Genomic DNA, 20,589 nt, shown 5'->3' on the forward strand with positions numbered 1-20,589 from the left:
CGTCGAATGGTCGAATCGAGTCAACGCGTGTTTCGGGTCGAATGGAAATTCGGTCGGATCGAGAATGGAGGAAGACGGGGAGAAATTAAAAATAAAGAAAATGATGATCGAAACGGCGATGTAACTTGGAAACGTTGGAAGCAGGTGGCAGTGAAATTGAAAAGAATGAATTCGGAGACTTGAAAAGTTGAAACGGAGAGATGGATTGGCATTAAGACTGGATAAACTTGAAAATGGAATTAAAGTTAAGAGAGGAGAAGGCGAAAGAAAGAAACGCGGAGGAGAATGAATTTAAAAATATCGGGACTCGGATGAGTTTGAAGTTTAAAGTAAGAAACGAGTTTCAAGTTTAAGATAAGATAAATTCCGGCGATACTCGCGTCGTAACCGAAGAAAGTTGTCGAGAAGGAAAATGAGGATGCTGAGAATCATATTCTTTTAGTAGATTAAGCCGTCTGAACTGTCAAAGCTTCGGATATATTCCGATAATCTGCCTCGTCTTGCGTGAAACAAGAAATTCGTAATACAAAATTGGGTAAAAACAGGGAATCTGCTCTATACGGGACAGGAATGTTCAGATCTCGATAACGTATAATCTTTTTTCTATATCTCCGGCAAAGTTATTTAATAATAGCCGCCGGCTATTACAAAATATGTACTGTACAATACTATCGTCGAAGATTCTTCATCCAGTCCATGCGGCTTTTCATTCCCCCGGAAGCCTGATTATTGCAAGGAATTCTTCGAATAACTTTCTCCGTGTTTTTAAAATTCCACGGGAAACTTTCATTACAACGATATCAATTTCATAATAGCGTTAGCATTACCGTTCGAAGCAAGGCATCGAGAGAAAAGACACGTCGAACGACAACGAAGTACTCAACCACTGAGAAATATATGTCAAATTACGCGAAAGTATATGTTGTCGAAACTAATCCAAAGTGCGTAATTACTTCGTGTAACGATCGATAGGTAAAACAATTTTCTACCGATTTTACAATTTTCTGCCCTACTTTTTCAATCGCGTTCTCGAAACCACGAATTTGCATAAAAATCTATCGACCACTTATTAGAAGAAAAGACAACGCGAAGGAATAACAGTTTTCTGAAGCAAAATAGTGTCGATTGGTAGAGAAATGGATGGCGTGTAATAGATGAAAAATGGGGACAGGTGGGGAAACATCGGTGCGGAAATTTTTCAGCTGCTCGATGGCTTGATAGAACGATTCCCAACACTTTCGAAATTGAAACTGGAATAGGATATTGTTACCGAAATCGATCGTTGAATGATCGTTGACCAAGGTCTTCCTATTCGCTCGACCAACGCGATTGATTGAAGATGCTTCGAGTGCTTGTGGCAAAATCAAAACGCGAACGTATCCGATCCAGCGACACTTCACATTTTTCTCTTCGATCGGATATATTTCAATGGCAGGCATTCACCCGTTCGTTTTACAGACGAGCACGTCGATGATCCAAGGAGAAGTCATTGGAATGTTTTTTCCAATGGAACTTTCAAGCTGCCGTTGTGTCATCCGTTATCGGGAAATGTAAAGTTTCGCAGCATTTGCAATTAAAAGTGCGAATTTTATCTGCGATTATAATCGAACGTTGTGCGGAATCGCGTCAAATCGAGTTCGTCAAATTGTTCGCCACTTGTTCGAACGAACCACGTCCATCGACGTAACTCGGAGTCATTGGTGAAAAAGAAAAAAAAAAAAAAAGAAAAAACAGGGAATGATTTAAAAAGATTGAAAAAGGGAAAATGCAGGAAATAAACATGGGCGGAAGGGCGAGGGAAGAAGCGAACGGAAAGGTCGTTCCGCGCCAGGAAAGCCATTATATATGGTGGTTCCAGGCCTCGCTAGTGGATCGCACTTAGCTACTGGGCATTCAAAGTGCAAAACGGGCCGGTGGCCACTTAAGTAAACTGCTCTTACCTACCTGGGGCACTCTAATAAAGGAATGCACTTAGTCGTATCCACAAAGGATTCGTGTCGTAGCTTCGTGCTTTGCTCGTCACTTTGAAGCTCTTTGAAGGGCCAAAAGTTCGGGAGAACTTGGTCGTGTCTGGTAATTGTCCTGGAAACGGCAGCCTCCTTTTTCTATCCATCCGGCAAAGCTTTCTTGCCGAGAGAAAGAGAGACAAAAGGTCTGTCCGTATCATTGTTCTCGAAATAACGATTCAATTAATTCCACGCAAACGGATTCTTTGTTTCTTGCCGTGCAACATGCTTCGTGCGCTTCTTGCCACACCGACCAGTTTCCAGCCTTTCATTCTACTAAACCGTACGAAGCTTAATATACTTGCGCCTTATTAATCGCTATTGTACATCCTATAATAAATAATATTTATTGCACGACGATACGACGTTAAGTGGTACGATAACGCTTGCGAAATTATAGCCGTTGTAACGCGCCAGAGTATATGATATATGCAAAGTATATTGCTCGTTACAGCGCTTAATGCGTTACACAAATGTCCACGTGCCGTTTTTCTAATTGTATTTGTAAAAGTACGAATTTGCATGAATATCTACGCGGTCTATCTTTTGCAAGTTCGCCGATAATTTTCTTGCCCTTTGGATGTAAAAAGTGTGGCCGCATTAAACGCCAATATTTCACCGTGAAATCCCTCGGGCAAGCAATCTACGCTAATAATTGGCAAATACGGCACCTAATTCCCAATAGCGGTCAAGAGCCACATATTTCAGACCGGTGTGACGCGAAGTATTAGCGAACCGTCTCACGGTCCATACTTCATCGAAGGACGCTTAACGTCTGCATGCCGAGAACGCTTGAGGCAGCGTGAACTTGCGATATTATCGGTGAACGCGACCGCTTCGCAGCCAGGCGAAATGTGGTCACGTCGGCATGTTTCGTCGCTACCGCGTTCGACAAGTTACCTCGTATCCTTGATCGACAGTTTCGAGCAGAGGATCGAAGCAGCCCCGAAGCATTGCCTCTTCGTTTCCTTCCAACTGACCTGAATTCGTTAAGATTACCCGTTACGTTGTTACGAGCTGGTGGAACAACGATTCCAGAAATTTTACCTACTCTTCGGCAATCTTCAATCTCTTCAACTTGAGATTGATTTAAGTGATTCCCGACAAACATTGGTTCTTCATTTCTTCCAGTTTTCTTCCTTTCTTGCTATTCTCTTCCGGTGAATTGTTTGCAGGCGAAGCTTTTCGGTTTTCTACAGCTGCCTTTTTTCACCTTTGATCACAATTTAGGAATATTGCCGTGTATCGCTGTGTCGTGAATGATGTTGTCAAACGTATTATTATATGATTTATTTTGTCGATTCTTTACTCGTTATTTCTAATTAGTAAATTCTCGAATTAAAGTTTCTGGCCTTTTCCTGGATCTATTTTTTTTTTATTTTTGTTACACGATTATCGTATAATATTACGTATTCTACGATCGTTATGTCATCAGATAATTTTATCTTGATCGTGTCCAATGTGTTTTAACTAGCAGTTTCTATTTTTATGTGATTTTATAGACGTGGCAATGTTGTGCGAAATAATTTGTTGGATATAAATACGACGGTGCCGCTTAGTTGTCCTGTTTTCTCTCTTATCTGTGCCTGTCTCGTCCTATTGTAAGATGCAGAGGTAGAGAATGCAAACTAGCGCACTGCGTTTGAATATGTTTTTCAGAGCAGAAGAAATGGCAAAGAAAGATCGACGAAAGAAACGTTGAAGGGGTGTTTCGAATACACACGCTCGTATATACATATATATGTATGTAAAGCATACAAACGATATATAACTATAATTCTAAAGCAGGATTGAGTCGAAAAGAATAAAAACGGCTGAGCTGTCGACTAACCTAATTTACAGCGGGAAAAATATATTCCGGAAATGTTATAAAATGTTATACCGACGAAGTTTAAAAACCTGGTCGTATTAATAATCGAGCAATTATTATTTAAACAACGACGAACAATAACGACGATCTTGCGACGTTCGAGCAAAGATTCATCGATTCATCTTCACCGCCAAATCTCTCGATAAATAATCCCATTTTCAATCTGAAACTCAACACTTTTCTCCTTACACTTTTCCTCGTTCCCGTAAACTTTCGTCGTAGTGTCTCCTAGCGATCTCAGCTAAATTCCCTCGTGAATTTTTCCCCATCCACGTTTCCACGATCCGGCAACATCCAACTGAATTCCCTGTTCAGTTAGCCGTAGGGCCCAGAACAGTAACGAATAGCCAATTTCCGTGGCGGGAATAACGCCCCATTTGTGCGGCCAACTCTATCTTCACTTACGCGTCATTGGAAGTAGATCAGCCTAGACGACGATGCCTTGAACATCGAACGACATCGACTTCGAATAGGAAAGGACCCATTGAAAGTGGTATCTCGTGTACAAGTGTTGCTGCAAGTATTCGAACGCGTATCGCAGAAAATTTTCATGCACACGCTGTATCGTGTTGTGTAAAATATTTTGAAATTTCATTAGTGTTAGGGCGACGACTATATCGATATATATGGAACCAATTTGAAAATGTACAAGGAAGATTGGAAGGTACTTATTGCAAACATGTATTTGGCAAAGAATTAATATGCAGCGAAATTTGCATTTTTTCGAGAATCCATTTTACTCGTCGTTTAGGAGACTAATTCTTTTAACTTGTAAAAAAAAGAAAAAAAAAGAAACAAAGGCCGTTTAGTGGAATTTAAAAAAAATTACTAATTTAACACTAATCATGATAACCAAGCTTCGTTATAGCGCTAACGAAATTTCAAAACATTTGCTATAGCACAAGGTATCGGTAAAAGGTTGCCATAAATGTTTAAATATTTTAGTCAGTCGCTGTTAATTGCCGTTTAGAAGAACTCGTATAGGAGAATATCTTTTTCAGAGGAGCGATTTAATTATCAAGCTGTCATTCGGTAGACCGTAACAAACCTCGTGAAAGTAGCCTCCTGACAATATACAACTAGCGATACGCTTAAATATCAATTAGAAATGAAAAAGAATCGTGTTAGAGCGTTTTTAAATTAAATTGAATAAAAATTTCTCATCGCGTAATAAAATTATGCCCATAAAACTGGCGAATCTCTCAGACGAGAAGCACGAAGAAATCTTCGATGAACTTTCCTGAGAAAGGAGCTTCTCCCAATCCGAGGCAGCTTTATCAACTCGAATCGCGACTACGTCGACAGGGGTATCGGTTCGTGAAACCGTGTTCGATCCGAGATATCAACGGCGCAGCCAATCTCCACGTGGAATACGAGACGCGAAAAAACGTACGTGACGCGAGAATGAGAAATATTCCGCGGCCCTCGTAAATCTGCCGCGTTTCCCGCTGCTCCTTCCGACGGGTACCCCGAAGGGAGCCACGGAAAGCATCCGTAAATCGGAATCGCGATCCCGTGCACTCTCACGCCTGGAGAATATTTTCCAGTTGGATGCAGTTCGCCGCGGTGACAGTTGTTTCTCGAAGGAAACTGCGATCGACCAAGCGATCTGCCGAGCGTGAAGTATCGTTTGATGTTTTATCTTGCAACGTGACTGAGAAAACTTCTATATTTACGGTGAAATCGACGCTTCCAGGTCGTTTTACAATTTTATTCGAATGTATTTCAGGTTCGTGTTAAGGTGGTACGAGGTCGAATCGAGTTTGATGTTGCTTTAGGTTTGTAGATGTCGTGCCATTTGCCTACGAAAAATTTCTTTCTTTGTGCAAGGTTTATGGTTATCGGAGGCTTTCTTTTCTCGTGGAAGAGCATGTTCGAAGATCGAAATTCGACGTTCCGTATTAATGGTTGAAAAGTATGACGTAAAATGGTTTGGAATCGGTGCTTGGTTTGTACTTTAATCAGTGCAATCGTATTGTACGATATTCTAGCTTCGCGTTTCCATACATCGAACATCGACGTGGTGTAGAAATATGGGTGCGAAATTCGCAGTATACGATACTATCGTAACCTTACCCGTGTCGAAAGCTGCACCGATGCGATTGTTGCTGTTGCTGATGATGCTGGAGCGAGTGTTGAGGCGTGGATCTTGGCGTTCCCATAGGAGTGGGGCTTCCAGGGCTGGCGATGCCCTCCAAACCTCTGGATAACTTGAGCATTTCGGCGCCAAAGGCGTGAAGAGCGAACATCGCCGACGGCGGCGGTTCGCTTTCCGGAAGCCAAAGTTCGTGGGTGTCCAGCGTTGTCAGCTCGGTGTCGGTCGACGTACCGGAAGTGTGCTGCGGCGTACCGCCGCTTCCGGCCGAGCTTTTACTCAACAGGAACCGCTTCCAGGTCCCTCGTCTGTCTAAACCTAAGGATGCAAAGAAAAGCCGGCTAATTAGAACTTTTATCTGCCCCAACTTATGACATGTAGATGTCTACGACTTTGTAAATCTTTATTTATTTAATAAATTTACGAAAAATAAGATTTCTCTATCGAGGGTGATGATGATGATCGAGTTGGGTGCTGATTGTGTGCTTGGATAACGCGAAATCGACAGAGGAATTGTTCAGTGCGATCAATTTAGCTTCTAAAGGACTCGTATATGTTTCGTGGCAGAAGGATCGTCGACTGCTATGGCGTGAACTCAGCAGACGGGTGAAAATTAAGACATCAGAAAATAAGAGATAAAATAAGAGATCAGAAACTATAGTCCTCTGTAGTTTCGTTTCTGAATCGGTTGATTTTTGCTCGCGACTGCACCGCCTCTTTTGTATCCCGTGTCTCCGTGTCTGTATCGATTAATTCGGTCTGACCGATTATTCGGAAGCGTCCTTTTTAGCATACCGTGTCACGTCCGCGACTTGTGCATAATGGGCCACGATTTGCATGCCCTCGCGTACGTCGAAATTTCTTATCGTTGTCAACGAATGGGCGGCGCTGGATACCGAAGGAAGCGAAAAGGAGCACCATGCTTTCGATTGGCAAAGAAAAATGTCGCGCGAGTTGCGCCAAACGACTGATCGACGGGGCTAAACGATCGTTTTTAATCCTTCGTCCATTTTCAACGCTGATGGAAGAGGCGGTTCGCTCTTCCCCGAGATAAATGTGACGCGCTCTCGTAAAAAGGGGTTAAGATGGAAAAAAATCGATTTTGACGTTTTCATGTCTTCTTTTTCTTTTCTCTTATCGGCAAAGGTACGTGTTCTTTGCAACGAGATCAACCCCAGTTTCCTCGCATAATTATCGAATACCTCGCAATTGAATATTGGAATTATACGTCAATAACGAAAGCAGACAATCGTTTGTTCTATTTATTAAAGTTACGAAACGTCTTCAGAAAGTCACTTTCTTCGTTTCGTCTTAACGGGTTTCTCGTTTTCGCGTCAATCAAAGTATATTAATATATTAGCTGACTCGATATACGATGTTTCGAAACCGATGTATCGATCGTTCTTTTTTTGGTACTGAAACACAGAATTCATTTGGCTCGAAAATACCAGTGTCACCCACTACATATTTCAAAGCCAGATTTGTAATTTATTTCGTCCGATATAACCACGAATGGAGGATTCCCGAAGCTCGAAACTGTGCAACGTGGAGCAGGGATTGACAGTTAATTTCCTTCTTTCGATTCGGAAAAACAGTTGGTATGCATTTTAAAGCAATACGTTGCTGCAGAAATATTATCTAAGGGAAGGAATAGGTCATCTGGTTTTGCGCACGAGTATTTGAAAACCGTACTCATCTTCGTTTTCCTAATCTAAGCTACGTATCTACATCTTTTATTAAATTGGAAAATATTTTACATTAATCAACGTTTTCGATAAATGTAATATTATATCGTAAAGTTTGTAACTAATTATAATCTTCTTTCTCGTGATCGAAAAGAATTCCAGTTACAGAGGGGACACTAGAGCGAGCTCTTGAATTAAACTTCGTTAAACTTGAAACCAGATTTGATTAAAGTAAATTAAACTGTAAATTAAAAACCGGTAAGCATTTCTGTAGTTATCCTACAATCAAATTAAATTCTGTATATAGATGATTAACTGTTCTAAAACCTGACCAAAGTATTATAGATTCACTGGAAGGAATCTAGAGCGGCCTGATTTCTGACAGTTCTTAAAACGGCGCCTTTTGTTTCACCGACACTTTTGGCGCACGTTGCAAAACACGAACGATCAATTTGCAAGTGAAATCGGCCGATGCAAATGTTTCAGTCGAAAGAGGCGTCGTTTTGCGTCCCAATTTGCGCCACATAGCCTCACGAAACTTTTCCAGCGTTCTTTGCAATTTTCTAGACTTTGCTCAACAACGACAGAAATCTCTCCTTTTTCCTCTAGAAAAATTGTCAATCTCCGGACTACTGTAACTTCGTGAGATAAAAAAGAGCGTACAACGAGTCTACCTGAGCTGATTCTAAAGGGCGCAGACTCTATTTTTGTATCTCTAGACTAAATTTTCCAAAGATCTTTCCACGTTATAAGAGAATAAGCGACAAATTAAAGTCGTTTTTGAAATTGTACGAATTCGCACGACTCTACGAGATTTAACGAAGCTCTTTTGAAATTCGTTTTAAAATGACTTTGCAAGAGGAACTTTCCCTTGTCGTAGTGAAAAAAAGTTAAAAATACCAACAATTTCAAATACCTCAACGTACGAAAATATTAATATACGAAGAAGATATTAAAGAGGACGTTTTAACCGAGGAAAGCAGCGTGTAGCTAACACGTAAATTCCCTAGAAATTCCCTAGAGACCTCATGCTGGTAATTAGCGCGTCCCCTCGACAAACGATTTTTCTCACGAGCTCGTTTTTTTCCCCGTGACAACGGAATCTCACTTTGGATGGCTCGAGGGAAGGGAAAGGGTTTAATTTCTTTCACGAAGGAAGCTGCGCCGTCGAACAAAGAGGCCGGCCAATCTATAGAACTCTTAATCGCAATCTCCGCCGAATCGCGCCAAGGCAAAGGCCGGGAAACGTTGCCGGATTACACCGAAATTCTCTGTAATACCCTCTCTCGGCAAGCTCCCCGACAGACACGAACGACACGGAGGCTATTCGCGTTTACGTTCCGTTCGATTCCCTCTGGCTTTGATTAAAAATCGCCCCTTCGCCACGAAAATGTTGTTATCGGTTCCGACTTTGATCCGAGATCAGACGAAATCGGCTAGGATTTTATCGTCTTTTTGCTCGTGATTCTCTTATTTCATTTTCATTTTCTTCTTCTTCCTCTCCATTCCACTTCTTTTTTCCTTGTCTTTTTGTCTGTGAGTGTGTGGTCGTGAATGGGAGCTTGGCTAACATCGATTGACAGAATGGTCGATTATTGGCAGCACCGATTAATGGAAAATTGGGAGGATGATTCGTCGTAATAGAAGCGGACAGACAAGAATTTTTGGCATTTAGTTAATTTAATTGTAGCTCGCAAGTGAAATATCGTTGCGTAATTCTCACGTAGGTGGAGGAAATTCTTTGCTCGCGAAACTAACATCTTTGTTATTTACGATCGCCCTATACAACTTGTATTGTAGCGGAGAATCTAAAACGATCGCTAAGCTTCCAAGTTTTCCGACGATAAGATATCTTCTTCGTCGGGTTTCAACGTCACCTTTTTTACCTTCTTTTCTTTTCTTTTTTTTTTTCCTTTTTTTTCAATTAAAGAACACTTCGTTTTAAAATTTCGCTGTAAAAGCAGCGCGATAACTCGCTTTGTTAAGTTCAGACCCGGAGTAAGGGCGATAAAAAGTGTGGAGTCCGCGAGACAATGCTCGAAAGTAAGTTTGACATTTCATTCTTTCGTTGAAACGCGAGGAAAAACTTCTTGTTTGTCGGGGATAATTCTGGCACGTGGACGAGCAAAATGGAAATGATGTCTAGCGTCAGAGATGGAGGAAAATGGTTAATAATATTTGATCAGGGGAACGTGGGGTGATGATTCATGACGCAATGCCGGCGCTGTAGGTAGAACGAACCCGTAATAATGACAAAGGATGCGTGGAAATTTTATATTGTTGCGTGACTCTCATAAAACAAATTGCAATATCTCCTCTGTTATTTTATTACTTTGATTGTTACTGCATTATTTCTCGTGTTTCCTCCTGTTTCCTTTTAAATACTATCTTTTACATTTTGTTTATACCTGTGAATGCAATTTATTAATAGCAATTAAAACGACAGACTGTTTAAATGTCAGAGTATAAACCTTCGATTTTCTATCTTTCGTTTCTATTGTCACGTACCGCTGGACGATATTTCACTCGAAGATTATCGCTTTGCAGAAGCTGTCTGATTTTTTTTGACGTTAGAGATTCGTCGACGCGCGAACGTGCCGAACGTCGACGCGTTCCCTTCGAAACGATGAAATATCGTCGACGTAACGTTCTGTCTTTTTACGCCTACGTTTATTCGTTTGCAGTGGGGCGAACTGCGGAATTCAACGTGCTCGCCGGTTTCACGATTTTGCAAATTTTTCCACGCGTTAGATGGCAAACAGCAAGAAAAGCAAAGCTCGACGATATTGCTGACAGCTTGGTAATTTAGATTTACATTGAAAATACATCCGTACGATACAGCCAAGCATAGTTTTTATTCGACAAATTGAAATATTTATTTTATTGGATTTTTATCGAATGTGTCCGACAAGTGAAATGTTAGTTCGGTAAACTTAGCCCGTAAATATCAATATGCAGCATAAATATCATCTTGCTGTGTGTCGTATTAATTCGTACTTTATATTTCCCGTATTTCTCCTATTAATTCACGTTTCCCGTATTTACTATGTTAATTCATATTTTTATAGTACAGCGATGTTACGGCGATGCAAATATGAACTTTGACAGTTTGAATTAACAGTTTCAAAATGGTATTCTTTGGCTTCGTAATTATCAAGTTTCAGCTTCGATCTCTACCGCAAAATATGTTTTCGTAACTTCAAATTCTTCTTATAGTAATAAATAAAGGTTCGCGTTAATAAATACAAGAAACTATCTTATGAAAAATAATAGAAAATTGATGTGTATCGCTTGAATCCTCAGCTCGTACTCGATATATCTATGACATGTTAATACAACATTTTTGTCTTGTTTTTATTCGTCTTGATATCGAACGAGTCGTTTAATCGCTCTACTGTTAATTTTACTAATTTTCTAGTCATTTTCAAACGATATTAATTTTCATTACATTCGTAACGTACGTTTAAAGAAACTGAAAAATTCGCCAAGTTCGTTTTTCTTTTTTAATTTTTTTCTCCTTCTCTTTTTTATTTTTTTTATTTTTTTTTAGGAACTTTCCAATCTCGAAACTTCATAATATGAAATCTAATACTTTCCTTTACTTCATCGTTCGCTTGCTCGAACCGAACTTCCCAAGATACACGAACTTTCTCTTTTAATACCGACATTATAGAAGCACTTCACATTCCATTGCTTTACTGCTCGTTCGAAGAATTTCCAGAGGCTTTTGTAAATAACAGGACAGAAAAGAGTTACATAAACTTTCCTCCTATGAATTACTTCTTCTCCGGTAGATCGATTCGATAGTTCCATTTGAAAATCGATAACCTGCAGCCAGTCGGCCAACTTCTTCGAAATACATAATCGATTAACCATAAGCAACAGGCAGTCACGTAGAAACTTCTGGCCTTTTACAAGCATTAAAACTTCTTTCTTGGCCGTAGCTCAATCTGTTTTCTCCACTCTCGAAACAAATAATTGCACAGGTTCCCGTTTTTGCGAATAACGCGTTTATTATAAGCAAAACCCTTCTAAACTTCTACGTATAGAAAAATATTGGAATTTTAGACGCTTGGAAGTTAAAGAGGGCGAACTTTCCGAGAACCTGTCAAAGCACCGTGATGCCGCATCTCGCTTATCTTCTTATCTTTGATCTTACAGTTCGCCTAGTATACTTCGGAATAAGTAATCCAACTCAAATGTTTGTTAATCAGTCTTTATTTTATTATATTTTATTTTTTCTCTGCGTACATTGTCAGAACCTTTTTTTCATTTTCGAGCGAATACATTTTTAAGAGACTTGAATTAATTTCATGTTTATTAAAAAGTAACGAACGAAATTTATATTCGAAGCATATCATTTTTGTCCGTTTCCACATCTTTCTCAAAACTCTGCCATATTGAGAGCGTAGGATCGTTCGTAGTGGACATTTGAAATAATTTTTACCACAATTTAGATGACTTGGATGATAGAAAATTGAACGTTTTTCGTAAATTGATATTTATTTCTCCGTTTGGTGGATAACCGAGTGATAATAGCAAAATTTTGACGTCTTCTTCATCGAATCCCCCTCTCTCTCTCTCTCTTTGTACATATAACGTAAACGTAAAATACCATAGAAAATCGGACGACGTGTAAAAGGATAGGGGAGGGAATCATAGTACTCACGAACGACAAGAAATTTAGAAATTAGAAAGGAAACAGTACGTGATATGAGCGGAGTGCGTTGAAACGGGTGTCGTGGAACGATGGAATCGCGAATGTAGTGGGTCAGTGTACCTGATAATACACTAACCTCCCGAGGGTGGGCCCTGCGGGCCACCCAGCCATCCGGAGGACCAACCTGCAGTTCCTCCTATATTCTGTTGCTGCTTCGCCAACAGTCTGACTGTCAAAGCGTACGTAAGCAACATCACGCCCAGTGGTATGTAAAAGCAGATTATGCTGCCGATCAACTTGTACAGAGGATCCGGTATTTGACACGCGCCGTCCACCAGCACGGAGTCGTCTTCCTGAAACATCGGTATACAGGATTATGCACTTAGTGTCGCGACATTTCGCGTTTAACTTCATCTTTCCATGTTGAATTTGCGAAAAATCCATTTTCTACGGTGTCTTTTTTCTTTGATAAAGAGAAGTTGCATTATTAGCAGTTTGGTTATTTGTTTATTTTTTTATATTATCGTATTATATATGAAAAACGACGCAGACGATGTTTCTACGTGTTTCGTGGTATCTGTTAAGGATCTAAGGATTAATTGGAACCCCACAAATCTTTTTACTACCTTTGTGTTACACCGAGATTTTTTATTACCTCGAATGTCGTAAACATCGTTGCAATTCCATTCTCAACTAAGACACGGTGCTAGCAACGAGCGTCTCGATTTATCTTCGCGTTACGTTGAACCGTGTAATCCACGAATTTCCAAATTTCTCATCGAAATGCCCGTGAGCCCGATCAAAGGACAACCACGTTTCCATTTCACCGTAGATTCGCAACGAATACATTCCTCGCAATCTACTCGCTCGTGACGAGATTCACATCAATATACGGCGAATAGATTCCTCGCAGTCTACTCGCTCGTGACGAGATTCGGCCCGATTCAGAGTGAATAGATTCCTCGCGACCTAACAGCTCCATCCAAACCATGCAATTACGTCAAAAACAACCTTGAAACTGTATGATCGATGAATCTCGCGAATGCATTATCTCAACGAACCATACATCATCTCTCATCCGGTATATAAATCAGTTAATGGAGAGCTTTGTTATTTTTGTTGCAGAACACCGGAGCAATGTCCCAGTGTGGTTTCGTTGCTGGCGGAAAGCTACAATCCTCACGTGAGATACGGCGCAGCGATGGCCTTGGGAATAGCGTGCGCTGGCACAGGCTTGAAGGAGGCCATAGCCCTGTTGGATCCTATGACGAATGATTCGGTGAACTTTGTTCGTCAGGGTGCTCTGATCGCGTCTGCGATGATCTTGATCCAGCAAACCGAGGCGACGTGTGCCCGCGTCAAAGATTTCAGGGCGTTGTACGCGAAGGTCGTCGTGGACAAACACGAGGACGTAATGGCGAAGTTCGGCGCTATCTTGGCCCAGGGTATCATCGACGCTGGTGAGTTAACTTTTGAAACGACGTTCGTTCTCTTTCGTTGCCGTCATCTTAGATCGCGGATGTTCGTGCAAATTCAGATTTTTATGCTCGCAATTAGAGAAATGAAACGCAAGCAGAGATTTGTTCTGCGTATTAAATACTATAGCGAGCATTATAATATATCTTCGTTCTTAAATCTCCCACAGGCGCAAAGCTATCCGCGGTCTGCTTAAATTTCGATCTCATCTTTGTTTCACAACGAATTCGAATCGCTTTTGAACTTGAAAGCGCAACGTACAAATGCGCGCGTAATTAGAGAGAATTTATAAAATATCCAAAGTATACTGCTTTCTATGATAGCGGGTAGCTAACGCGATGTTCTATAGAGATTCTAATTGCTTAATTATGCTGTGAAACTTATGGATTTGCGTACAAGTCCTCAGTGTACGTATCGTGTAGGCAACGACTCGGTCCGATTTTTCTCAAACTTGAGAAATTTCACCAACGATAGGGAGATAGAATTCGGCGAAGAATCAGTCGATGAAAGGGCTAGGGTGAAATTGGACGATACTCGATAAGTCTTCTTAGCACGGAAATATAATACAGATGGACGATCAAAGGTTCTTATTACGAAGCTTGTCCTCTCGTCGACGGGAAATAGCGAAATCGAAACTTCTCCGTTTATCGTTGCAGCGTCGGTTGTTGCGACGTTGTTTGAGGGGTAAGTTACAAGCTGATCGCTTCCTTTTGAAGTGTCTGATACGTTCGATGTGTCTGGATGATTGCGGATTTGTTTTATCACAGTGCAGGTTATTTTTCAGTTCCGATGCTTTCGATATCGTGGAACAACTGAGTTAAGAGTTTCTTTGTAACGCGAAGAAATAGTTTTTTTTTTGGTAATGGAAGGTCTCAAGCAGAATATTATTCGAAAGAAATATTGCAATTCTTTTTTAACGTAATACAGGAATTTATTAAAATTTATGATATGGGGCGATTTTCCTCTTAAAACGTGAAACCTAAGTGGCAGTTTTACGTATTGGACTTCGAGAATCGTACAGGTACTCCAAGTATTATATTAAGTTGTCTTTCTTTCGTGTTTTTTACAACAGTGCAGCTTCGTACAAACGTGAAACCAAATGCGTGAAATGTCGCGGTGTTTATCTCAACAGAACAAAATAGATCGACAAGATAATATAAAAGAAAAAACGTTGTGCGTCTATTATTTCCTCATAAAACGAAAGAAACTTTTCGGGCAACCTAATAATTCATAAAGGGAACTAATTAGCGTATCGTGGTACACAATGGAACGAGAAAGAAGACTTAAGTTGTACGAGTTACGTGTAGCAATTGCGCATTGTTATTGCAAATGTATTATTGCCACTAAAAGTCTAAATATATGCGAAACGGATTCTCTATCTCTATTTTAAACAATAATGGAGCGAAATAGTTCAACTAGGGAATTACACTTGAAGAAGTTGGGTCATAAATTTGATCAAGGCAGGCGAACTAATTAACTTGTCCACCGTGTTTCCCCTGCAAATGTGTAATTTATCGTCTGCAGGTAAGGCAATAGCAATTATTTAAACATCTTTTAATTGCTTATTAATGGAACGCGAACGTTCCTAATGAATTTATGAGAGGTTTAAAGACTGCAAAAATATACAGAACGTACACACTGTACGAAAGGTCCGCTATTTATTGCATTAGGTCGCAACGTATTGAACGTGCAATCTTGAACATGTTCGTATCGACGACGTAAGGCGTAGAGTATAAATTGAATTGAAGGATTCTGAAATTAAGCGATCTATTTTCTAATCAATTATAACCCAACGATATCATAAGAGAACATCCTAAACTTCAAAACATATCTACAAAGACAATACCTACTTATGGAAATATCGCGTGACGAAACCGAGATGGTATTAAACGTGTTAGTTTATTAAAGAGACAAGCGATAAGATTATAATAGTCGGTGTATATTAAAAATCACTTCGAGTACGAGTACAGAAATAGCGTTCGTCGATTGTAATCGTCGCTCTAAACACTCTTCCACCTAGAGAACATGTTCGTCTATTTTTATCGACCAGTGAACTTAGAAAAAGTTCAAATGTGATTCCTGTTGACGATAACTCACAACGGTGATAATGTTTTTGTCCGGAGTTCGTTTATTCTTGAAGCTCGCGAATGAAAACAACGTTGACGCTCTAAGGCACAACAATATGAGTCACTGCCGATTCGAATCGTCCGATGACTCACGTGCCGCTACAAAACAATTCAATATCTTTCGCGAAAGAAAAAATTTGAAAAACTGCCGCGACATAGTTGGATATCTCGCGAGTTACGATACATTTATTTATTTATTAAACAGAGAGAATCTTTGGCTAGGCCCCATTTCTTCGATGCTCATAAAAATATGAATTTGCATATTCAATATTCGCTTGTACGTAAGAATGATAATGGTTCCAGGTGGCCGAAACGTGACGGTATCGCTGCAATCAAGAACAGGTCACACGAACATGCTGGCAGTGGTCGGTGCATTAGTATTCACCCAGTACTGGTATTGGTTCCCATTGGCCCATTGCTTGGCTCTGGCCTTTACTCCGACTTGTATAATCGCTCTGAATGCTCAACTAAAGATGCCAAAGCTGGAAATTCGTTCGAACGCCAGGCCAAGCGTCTATGCCTATCCCGCGCCTCTCGAAGAGAAGAAACGCGAGGAAAGAGAGAAGATCACGACCGCTGTCCTCAGCATCGCTGCCAGAGCTCGTAGACGTGAATCCGAGAGGCGCGCTCGCGATTCTCACGAAAAAATGGAAGTGGTGAGTTCGAACAATTTTCTCGAATATTTCGTCGTTCAGTCGTCGAGCGGTTGTCGTATTGTCAACATTGATCGGTTTCGCAGAGTCACGAGCGAGAGGTTGAGAGAGGGGATCACAAGTGGGGAAATTTTAAAGTTGAGAAATTAGTGGACGAAACTAAACTTAGATATTAAAGTGCTAAGATATTAAAATACGTAAGATATATTATATGTATTTTTAAAGGCTTAAAGTTTCGGATAAATAAACCTCTCGTACACGGTTTCCGGTGCTTATCTGGTTTTTAAAAAACGATGCACTCGTATCCCACTTTTCCACTAAGCCCTCAAACAGTCTCGCAGATATCTTTGATAAATCTCAGAACTCTTCACAATTTTCCCTCCTCTCGTCTCGCTTATGCGATGTTACCTCCGCTCCTTGCACGATTTTCTTTCCAGATAATCGTAACTGATTATCTCTCCGGGTCATCCGTTTTCCTAGAGCGAAGACCAATCTCTTAACGCACTGACTCGCCGCAAAGCCAGATAAACGATGCTTCTACAGGCTGGAATTGCTTCCTTCTTTTTTTTATTTTCGTCGTTTAATTTTTAATCGCAGGATCCACCAGAGACAACGAAGGAGACTGTCGAGGCGGCGGCCAAGGAGAAAGAAGAGAAGAAGAAAGAGAAGGAGCCAGCGAAGGAAGTGAAAGAAACGAAGGAAAAAGTCGAGAAGAAGGGCAAGGACGAGGGCGAGAAGACGACGGAGAAGGAGAAAAAGGAAGCTGAGCCTAACTTCGAGATCCTTCAGAATCCGGCTCGCGTGCTGAGACAACAGCTGAAAGTGATACAATTGGTAGAGGGTAGTCATTACGCGCCTGTCAAGGACATTCAGATCGGCGGTATCGTCATGGTGAAGCACATTCAATCGGATACCGAAGAGGAACTCGTGGAACCAGTAGCCGGTAAGTCGATACGTTTTAAAGAAATTGTTTCTCTGCGATGACACCGAAAATGGCCATTAAGTTTTTGAGAAAATCGTTTTATTATCACATTTATTTCTGTCTTTATATATAAGTTAAGTTACGCATTAGGGAAACGCAGTTAAAGAAGAATTTAAACGAAGAATACATTTATTTCGTCGTTTCTGTTGGAACGTATCGAAAATGTAGCAAAATGGAAATTATTTCAGGAGGATGAAATGAAATTGATTGAAGTTTAACGATACACATTCGTGAAATACCAATTTAAACGTATTTACTGTTTATCACGAGTAACAACATCTACAACGATGAACATAAGAATAAGTCTGATGTAACGAATGTTTGACAGAATTGCCCAAGAGTTTGACAATTCGATTGACGAGTTAACTCGTCTTCCACGGTTATCAGGTTATACGTTGTTATACTTTGAAAATTACATTTCTCCTTCATTCACATTCTCGTTGACATAGTTCTAAGTTAGCAGATTCTTCCCTCTTCTGTTCCTCGGAAGAAAATTTCGCGCCGATAAACGTCAAGAAACCTTCACACGAAACAGGCAAAGCGAACTTCAATATTTGTCTCGCGAATAAGAACTTTCTAAAATCCAAAAGGTAGATATTTTGCCCACAAAATGTCTCACGCGGTTTTCCAACGATCAGAACTAAGAAACTCGTTCATGGAATTTCTTAATCGATAGATGAGCTTCCTGGAAGTCAAACTCATCGAATATATTCTTTGCGTCTCAAATTTTCTTTGCTTGTAAAAATTATCGCGGAAAGCCAATTACTGTCTTGTCGCCAGTCGATTGTCTGTAGCGCTCGCCGAATTGATTCGCTTTTCAAGAAAGCTTATCGTCGCTTTAGGTTCGATTATGGTCGTTATGTTCCAGCTTATGGCCCTCATCCGGAGGAAGAGCAAGAAGCGGAACCCCCAGAGCCATTCGAATATACCGAAGATTAAATAGCGTGTGGCAGAAATTCTTCTTGTGGCTCTATCGACGCAACACGGATCATTCGTTCACGCTACGCACTATAGTTCACTGTTGATAGAAGCAACACGGGAAAAATACTATGGCCACTTCCTCTCCGTTTCATGTAACGCCTACAGCGACACCTCCTATCTCTTATTTTTTGTATAGTTAATTTTATCATCGTTAAGCGGCAAATTCTCGACATCGTTTACTGTATACGGTTTACGACTGCTGTTTCATTCGAGTTTTAATAAATATATTATTTGATCTAACCGCATATACGTGTATGTGTTATTAATCCAAAGCTCGTTCTCGTTTTAATATGACCGAAAATTGCGGAAAAATGCGCATACGAGAGAATTCTGTGGATAGTTGTATAAATTTTCAGTCAGAGATTTTGTTCGTTCGCGCGTTAACTTCGTGCTAAATTTCCATAGTTTTTTAAGTAAATGTATTGCAAAGTTCAAAGCAACTTTTTGAAAAATCTCGGAATTTTTTTTTCCATCCTCGCTATATGGATAGAGGATTGAAAGCTGGGGATTTAACTTTACATAGATTCTTTTTGCAACTAGTTTTACGTTGTACGCAATTCTTGACACTCAGGTTTTACGTTTACAGGGTTCTTTTTAATTATTTTAGTGCATACAAAGGATCTACGATACGTTTTATGAAATAAACGAAGATAATTTTAATAATCCACCTCGTAATTAATAATGAAACGAAATTAACGATTAATAAAAGAAGGTTTCCGATGAATAATTTCTACCGTAACAATATTTTAACAATTTCTTGAAGTAAAGCACTAAAAGGTAAGTGGATTTTACAAAATTTTCACGTAATGCTTGCATTACTTATTCTGTCTTCATTCCACGCATTATCTTTTCTGTTGCTTATCGTGGACTATTTTCAATAATCTCTTTTAAAATATCATTTCGATATATTTTCCGGCTTTTCTGCCGACTTATCTTCCAACGTAATATCATGACTCTTGAATTCGACAAATCAACATTTACATAAGCTTCCTCAAGCGGTGAATTTATATTTTCAGCAGCTGTTACGATACGCTTTCAAAGTCGAAACTCATAAAAAAGTTACGCCAGTATCCTGTTGATTCATGACGTCGAATAATGAAGTTCTAACAACTTTATTTTAAATCTTCTAAATATTCAACAGCCGTGCATTGTATTGGATTTTTTCCTCTCCTTTAACCAGCTTATATTAACCAAATATCTGACAAAATTTCGAATACGATTAAACTTTCCACAAATAAAATTTCATATGCACGAAAGTAATATGTATGATGATATACGCTATATTGCTTTTGCCATTATACCATCTAGATTATTTTCTTCTCAAGGTTACATATCCCCAAGTTAACGATTCTGGTGCACGATTTTTAGCGCGAACCTTGCCAGCTAAATTAATACGGAACAAATAGTCGAAAAGCGAAGAATAAATTAACGATAGTGCACCATTTTTCGAATTTTACTTCGTTGATCCAAATATTTGGTTGTCGCGTCACTGCATTCCGAGAACTTACGCTTTCGAGCATAGCACGCATACAACAGCAATTTCCTTTGCTCTCATGAATTTTTGACAAAAGAGTTCTCCAAGATAGCAGAATCCTGAGTTGACCTTTTTCGAACTAATCCTACGTTCTACAGAATACATAATACGTGCTGGTCTGAATCGTTTGGTCGATACTGTATTTCATTATATGAGCCAGAAGCCACATTGAACAACTCCATAAATCGAAACACTGCGATAAATGAGCTTATAGAAGAGAGTGATTCGTTTCTTGAAAATGTATTTATTAATCGTCTACCTGGTTAATGAATTAGAAGAATTAATAAAAGAAAGTGGAGTTGATCAATTTAGATAATACGTGCGTTAGTACGTTAAAGTGGACAGATGTTGTAATATCGTCCTAATTACAGTACCAATTGCATTAATTCTGACATACTTCGTACAGTAATTTAAATAGATGTTCCGATGACTTCACAGGAAAACGAAAAACGAGATTGGTATCAGGAACGATTGATCGGATCACGCGTGATTTCTTTCTAAAAAAAAAAAAAAAAAAAAAA

At 39.8% G+C, this 20,589-nt stretch overlaps 2 protein-coding genes across 3 annotated transcripts in view; one reads left to right on the forward strand and one right to left on the reverse strand.

Moving 5' to 3' along the window:
* Positions 1-18,779, forward strand: part of LOC100748003 (26S proteasome non-ATPase regulatory subunit 1) — a 93,364-nt gene extending 74,585 nt beyond the window's left edge. The window contains exons 11-14 of the mRNA XM_003488259.4: positions 13,442-13,776; positions 16,222-16,574; positions 17,169-17,514; positions 18,422-18,779. Of these exons, the coding sequence (XP_003488307.1) occupies positions 13,442-13,776; positions 16,222-16,574; positions 17,169-17,514; positions 18,422-18,492 (1,105 nt within the window). The 3' untranslated portion in view covers positions 18,493-18,779. The remainder of the gene's footprint in view (positions 1-13,441; positions 13,777-16,221; positions 16,575-17,168; positions 17,515-18,421) is intronic.
* The window catches only part of LOC100748213 (5-hydroxytryptamine receptor 1A), a 124,354-nt gene that overhangs the window by 8,267 nt on the left and 95,498 nt on the right, over positions 1-20,589 (reverse strand). The window contains exons 4-5 of one of the 2 annotated variants that reach the window (XM_033320005.1): positions 12,501-12,669; positions 5,953-6,289 (exon numbers count right to left, since the gene is read on the reverse strand). In XM_033320005.1, coding sequence (XP_033175896.1) covers positions 5,953-6,289; positions 12,501-12,669 — 506 coding nt within the window. Of the gene's footprint in view, positions 1-5,952; positions 6,290-12,452; positions 12,670-20,589 lie in introns of both variants that reach the window. The other variant, XM_024366676.2, reaches the window with a different exon arrangement.

The sequence above is a fragment of the Bombus impatiens genome, unplaced genomic scaffold (genome assembly GCF_000188095.3).
Source record: "Bombus impatiens unplaced genomic scaffold, BIMP_2.2 scf_0225, whole genome shotgun sequence".
In the NCBI taxonomy this organism is placed as follows: Eukaryota; Metazoa; Arthropoda; class Insecta; order Hymenoptera; family Apidae; genus Bombus; species Bombus impatiens.